The sequence below is a fragment of the Procambarus clarkii genome, chromosome 27, assembly GCF_040958095.1.
Source record: "Procambarus clarkii isolate CNS0578487 chromosome 27, FALCON_Pclarkii_2.0, whole genome shotgun sequence".
Classification (NCBI taxonomy): Eukaryota; Metazoa; Arthropoda; class Malacostraca; order Decapoda; family Cambaridae; genus Procambarus; species Procambarus clarkii.
Window position 1 is genome coordinate 12,851,709 of NC_091176.1, and position 7,078 is coordinate 12,858,786.

At 52.3% G+C, this 7,078-nt stretch overlaps 1 protein-coding gene across 1 annotated transcript in view; it reads left to right on the plus strand.

The window, feature by feature from the left end:
* Positions 1 to 6,766, plus strand: part of LOC138369118 (basic salivary proline-rich protein 4-like) — a 44,056-nt gene extending 37,290 nt beyond the window's left edge. Inside the window, exon 2 of the mRNA XM_069332056.1 lies at positions 6,005 to 6,766. Within this exon, the coding sequence (XP_069188157.1) occupies positions 6,005 to 6,766 (762 nt within the window). The remainder of the gene's footprint in view (positions 1 to 6,004) is intronic.
* Positions 6,767 to 7,078: the final 312 nt, after the last annotated feature.

The following is a 7,078-nucleotide window of genomic DNA, read 5'->3' on the forward strand; positions in this document are numbered from 1 at the left end:
ATTGGGCTAGGTTGGCTAAGACGGATTAGCTTACGTTAGGTTAGGTTAGGTTGCTTAGGCGAGGTTGGAGTGGTTAGTTAAGATAGGATAGATGTGGAGGGAGGTTGTTTAGGCCAGGCAAGACAGCCCCACACCGCGCGTGCAAACATAACACTATTATTTGTTAATGAATCTAATCTCTTATTATCTCTGCCAGGAGCAAATACTGAATGTCAGGAAGTGTAGCGGTAAACCTCCCGTAAGTTCCTGACACCTGCCGTCCGTCAGCGAGGTGCAGCTGCCGTCCGTCAGCGAGGTGCAGCTGCCGTCCGTCAGCGAGGTGCAGCTGCCGTCCGTCAGCGAGGTGCAGCTGTAGTCAGCATGTGTGGGGGAGCAACCCCCCCCCCCCCGCCCCACACACATCCTCTGCTGCTATCGAAATCTAGTACACAATAATATCCCAGGAGGCATGTCGACTACCCATGACAGTTGAATGGACAGCGCTTTGGATTCGTAGTCCTGAGGTTCCGGGTTCAATCCCTGGTGGAGGCGGAGACAAATGAGCAAACATTTCCTTCACCCTGATGCCCCTGTTATCTAGCAGTAAATAGGTACCTGGGAGTTAGACAGCTGCTAGAGCTGCTTCATGGGGGTGTGTAACAAAAAGGAGGCCTGGTCGAGGACCGGGCCGCGGGGACGTTAAGCCCCGAAATCATCTCAAGATAACATCAAGATAACCCTCCAGTGTGACGTCACACACCTCCCCCTCAGTACATATGAAAATCAAAGTTATCGTTTCTGTTAGGTCAAGTCAGAATAGGTTATGACAGATTATGATACGTTAGCATGGCTTAAATTAGAATACCATAAGATAGGTTTGGTTACATTAGGGTAAAATAGGGTTGGTTAGCTTTAAAGAACAACGATGACGTGTCGCGACTAATCTTGGGGTAACCTTTTGAAGTTCACCGAGATGTGGTTGTGCATGGTGGGAGACCGTGGGGGACCGTGGGGGACCGTGGGGGGACCGTGGGGGGACCGTGGGGGGACCGTGGGGGGACCGTGGGGGGGACCGTGGGGGGGGACCGTGGGGGGGGACCGTGGGGGGAACCGTGGGAGACCGTGAGAGACCGTGGGAGGGCTGGACAAGTAGCCCCTCTCGTAGCCCTCTGTTCCGGCCCTGGCGCCCTCTCTCTCTCCACTAGGTGCGGCCTCGGAGGAGCCGCAAGTGTAGTAATGAATATATTACCATTCATTATCAGTCTACGACACCCTGGCCGCCCGTAAAATACCCCAATGAGTGTCCAGACACTTGATAAATTGCTTGGCCTCGTAAGGCCAGGGAAGGTCTGGCGGCTCTGTTCACTGCCACCTGCTATGTATTATGTGTCCCACGTATTGGATGTGTGTGTTTCATGTATTGTTGTAACTCATGACCCCTGGTTCGAACCCTGGGGGGATAGAGGGACGACTGGGCACCGTTCCTTCGCTGTTCACTCCCGTGATCGGGTACCTGGGAGTAATGTATTTGGATAATCGGGGTTTGGGAATACAGTGAATAACCCAACTGGTTCCAGTAACTGGTTTAGGTCTTTTCTTTATCCCTTCATGTAAAACATATCTACGCAGAGCAAGAACATGCCCAAGCTGGCAGTAGTCCTGGAGACAGAACATGCCCAAGCTGGCAGTAGTCCTGGAGACAGAACATGCCCAAGCTGGCAGTAGTCCTGGAGGCAGAACATGCCCAAGCTGGCAGTAGTCCTGGAGACAGAACATGCCCAAGCTGACAGTAGTCCTGGAGACAGAACATGCCCAAGCTGACAGTAGTCCTGGAGACAGAACATGCCCAAGCTGGCAGTAGTCCTGGAGGCATAACATGCCCAAGCTGGCAGTAGTCCTGGAGGCATAACATGCCCAAGCTGGCAGTAGTCCTGGAGACAGAACATGCCCAAGCTGGCAGTAGTCCTGGAGACAGAACATGCCCAAGCTGACAGTAGTCCTGGAGACAGAACATGCCCAAGCTGACAGTAGTCCTGGAGACAGAACATGCCCAAGCTAACAGTAGTCCTGGAGACAGAACATGCCCAAGCTAACAGTAGTCCTGGAGACAGAACATGCCCAAGCTAACAGTAGTCCTGGAGACAGAACATGCCCAAGCTAACAGTAGTCCTGGAGACAGAACATGCCCAAGCTAACAGTAGTCCTGGAGACAGAACATGCCCAAGCTAACAGTAGTCCTGGAGACAGAACATGCCCAAGCTAACAGTAGTCCTGGAGACAGAACATGCCCAAGCTAACAGTAGTCCTGGAGACAGAACATGCCCAAGCTAACGGTAGTCCTGGAGACAGAACATGCCCAAGCTAACAGTAGTCCTGGAGACAGAACATGCCCAAGCTAACGGTAGTCCTGGAGACAGAACATGCCCAAGCTAACAGTAGTCCTGGAGACAGAACATGCCCAAGCTAACAGCAGTCCTGGAGACAGAACATGCCCAAGCTAACAGTAGTCCTGGACAGAACATGCCCAAGCTAACAGTAGTCCTGGAGACAGAACATGCCCAAGCTAACGGTAGTCCTGGAGACAGAACATGCCCAAGCTAACAGTAGTCCTGGAGACAGAACATGCCCAAGCTAACAGTAGTCCTGGACAGAACATGCCCAAGCTAACGGTAGTCCTGGAGACAGAACATGCCCAAGCTGACAGTAGTCCTGGAGACAGAACATGCCCAAGCTAACGGTAGTCCTGGAGACAGAACATGCCCAAGCTGACAGTAGTCCTGGAGACAGAACATGCCCAAGCTAACGGTAGTCCTGGAGACAGAACATGCCCAAGCTGACAGTAGTCCTGGAGACAGAACATGCCCAAGCTAACAGTAGTCCTGGAGACGAAAACTTCCAGTTCAACACCATGACACACTGTAATCGGGAAGGTGAATACATTTTCAAAACATTCCCTGTACCAGCAACGACGCAGTGACTCTACTATCAGTTCCTTCACGTCTCAGTGAAGAGCCTCCCTCCTCCATGGCACGCATTGAATTTTTATTTTGTCTTAGAACACTTTTCTCTAAAGACAAGTTATATTACGTCCAACATATCATCGAGTTTTCTTAAAGTTGAAACTCCTTATTCTTCCCTCCATTCTGACAGCCATCATTTGGCTGTCACAGTCTGTCAAGCTGTCAGCGACCTAATTTGAATATACGTGTAGTAGTCCTGGAACTTGCCCATAATACCGTCATTATTCATGAAATGCCACATGATCTGCCCAGCTTCTGGTTATGTATAGTTGGCACCTGGGCCAAGAGGCGGACCCCCTTGAGGAGTGGGCGCCGGGGAACACTTGGGGCTGATCAAGGCTGCCCCCCAGGTGTAATTTGGCCCCGGAGGGCGAGTTTACTGGGCAGCGTCACTCATCCTGTGAGTGGACACACACACCGCCATACCTTGAACCTTGAAGTGTTCCGGGGCTTAGCGTCCCCGAGCCCGGTCGTCGACCAGGCCTCCTGGTTGCTAGAGTGGTCAACCAGGCTGTTTGACGCGGCTGTTCGCAGGCTGATGTATGAATCACAGCCTAGTTGATCAGGTATCTTTTGGAGGTGCTTATCCAGTTCTCTCTTGAACACTGTGAGGGGTCTGCCAGTTACGTCCCTTATGTGTAGTGGAAGCGTGTTGAACAGTCTGATGTTCTGATGTTGCCTCTGATGTTGATAGAGTTCTCTCTCAGAGTACCTGTTGCACCTCTGCTTTTCAACGGGGATATTCTGAACATCCTGCCATGCCTTCTGGTCTCATGTGATATTATTTGTGTGTGCAGGTTTGGGACCATCCCCTCTAATATTTTCCACGTATAAATTATTATGTATCTCTCCCGCCTGCGCTCAGGAGAATACAGATTTAGGCTCTTCAGTCGATCCCAATAGTTTAGATGTTTTACTGAGTGGATTCTAGCAGTAAAGGATCTCTGCACGCTCTCCATGTCAGCAATTTCTCCAGCTTTGGAAGAGGCTGTCATTGTGCAGCAGTACTCTACTCTAGAGAGCACTAACGTCTTGAAAAGTATCATCGGTATAGCATCTCTAGTGTGAAAAGTTCTTGTTATCCAACCTGTCATTTTTCTTGAAGTTGTGACGGCTACTTTATTGTGTTCTTTAAAGGTAAGGTCTTCCAACATGAGTACACCTAAATCCTTTACATTGCTTTTTCGTTCTATGTTATGATTTGACTGAGTTTTGTACGTGGACTCTGTTTTTAAATTTTCATTTTCTCCATAGCACATGAGCTGGAACTTATCTTCGTTAAACACCATATTATTTTCTGTAGCCCATAGAAAGACCTGATTTACGTCTGATTGGAAGTTTGCCGTGTCCTCTATGTTGTCTACTCTTATTGTGGCAGTGACTGGGCCATCTTGAGGTTATCTTGAGATGATTTCGGGGCTTTAGTGTCCCCGCGGCCCGGTCCTCGACCAGGCCTCCACCCCCAGGAAGCAGCCCGTGACAGCTGACTAACACCCAGGTACCTATTTTACTGCTAGGTAACAGGGCATAGGGTGAAAGAAACTCTGCCCACTGTTTCTCGCCGGCGCCTGGGATCGAACCCAGGACCGCAGGATCACAAGTCCAGCGTTATGTCCGCTCAGCCGACCGACTCCCCCGTGTTGAACCCCCTAACCATGGTGACAGTATTGAGCAGCACCACCCATCCTGTGACTGAACACACCGCCATAATGACAGTATTGAGCAGCACCACCCATCCTGTGACTGAACACACCGCCATAATGACAGGATTGAGCAGCACCACCCATCCTGTGACTGAACACACCGCCATAATGACAGGATTGGGCAGCACCACCCATCCTGTGACTGAACACACCGCCATAATGACAGGATTGAGCAGCACCACCCATCCTGTGACTGAACACACCGCCATAATGACAGGATTGGGCAGCACCACCCATCCTGTGACTGAACACACCGCCATAATGACAGGATTGGGCAGCACCACCCATCCTGTGACTGAACACACCGCCATAATGACAGGATTGGGCAGCACCACCCATCCTGTGACTGAACACACCGCCATAATGACAGGATTGGGCAGCACCACCCATCCTGTGACTGAACACACCGCCATAATGACAGGATTGGGCAGCACCACCCATCCTGTGACTGAACACACCGCCATAATGACAGGATTGGGCAGCACCACCCATCCTGTGACTGAACACACCGCCATAATGACAGGATTGGGCAGCACCACCCATCCTGTGACTGAACACACCGCCATAATGACAGGATTGGGCAGCACCACCCATCCTGTGACTGAACACACCGCCATAATGACAGGATTGGGCAGCGCCACCCATCCTGTGACTGAACACACCGCCATAATGACAGGATTGGGCAGCACCACCCATCCTGTGAATGAACACACCGCCATAGTGACAGGATTGGGCAGCACCACCCATCCTGTGAATGAACACACCGCCATAGTGACAGGATTGGGCAGCACCACCCATCCTGTGAATGAACACACCGCCATAGTGACAGGATTGGGCAGCACCACCCATCCTGTGAATGAACACACCGCCATAGTGACAGGATTCGGCAGCACCACCCATCCTGTGAATGAACACACCGCCATAGTGACAGGATTCGGCAGCACCACCCATCCTGTGAATGAACACACCGCCATAGTGACAGGATTGGGCAGCACCACCCATCCTGTGAATGAACACACCGCCATAGCGGCATGTACAACACCCACCTCCCCCCAATAGGAAGAAAATCCGCAGGGTTGTTCATTCTGTCTCTTGTATCCACAGCTGGCACTTGCTTAACTGTCTCAAGAGAACAGACTGTAAACCAGGAGATTAACATCTTACAACCCACACGTTTACGTTATCCTGCGGCTACAGTGTGTGTGAGGGGGGGGGGGGAACAGTATCTGAAGTTGACTAAATAGTACTTTCTCAACTCAATCTGGGGTTTATTATACTATGCATATTTGTAATGTCTTCTAGACGGGGCACAGTATCTCACAGAAATGTGTCGGCAAGCGTCCCAGGACTCGGCAAGCGCCCCAGGACTCGGCAAGCGCCCCAGGACTCGGCAAGCGCCCCAGGACTCGGCAAGCGCCCCAGGACTCGGCAAGCGCCCCAGGACTCGGCAAGCGCCCCAGGACTCGGCAAGCGCCCCAGGACTCGGCAAGCGCCCCAGGACTCGGCAAGCGCCCCAGGACTCGGCAAGCGCGCCAGGACTCGGCAAGCGCGCCAGGACTCGGCAAGCGCGCCAGGACTCGGCAAGCGCGCCAGGACTCGGCAAGCGCGCCAGGACTCGGCAAGCGTCCCAGGACTCGGCAAGCGTCCCAGGACTCGGCAAGCGTCCCAGGACTCGGCAAGCGTCCCAGGACTCGGCAAGCGTCCCAGGACTCGGCAAGCGTCCCAGGACTCGGCAAGCGTCCCAGGACTCGGCAAGCGTCCCAGGACTCGGCAAGCGTCCCAGGACTCGGCAAGCGTCCCAGGACTCGGCAAGCGTCCCAGGACTCGGCAAGCGTCCCAGGACTCGGCAAGCGTCCCAGGACTCGGCAAGCGTCCCAGGACTCGGCAAGCGTCCCAGGACTCGGCAAGCGTCCCAGGACTCGGCAAGCGTCCCAGGACTCGGCAAGCGTCCCAGGACTCGGCAAGCGTCCCAGGACTCGGCAAGCGTCCCAGGACTCGGCAAGTGTTCCAGGACTCGGCAAGAGCACCTGGAGTGCTCAGGATTGGGAGATCCGTCACCTGTAGCCACCTGCCACAGGTAACAGTAACCCAACCTGATCCTGGCAACCACTGTGTCGCACAGTCTGGTCGACGTTTCGTGCTGACCATAGATATAGGTCTCAGATCTGAACAAATCATAGCTTTTAATACTGGTGCTTACATCCCTCTTTCACCCTATCCCAAAAAAGGTCTCCGAGTGCTGTTTTCCCTGAATTTCTTTATTTTTCTCTTTTTTTCTTATGAAATGATAAAGCTATCCATTTCATTATGTATGAGTTAATTTTGTTAAATTTGAGTTACAACTAACGTAGATATATGACCGAACCTAACCTATCA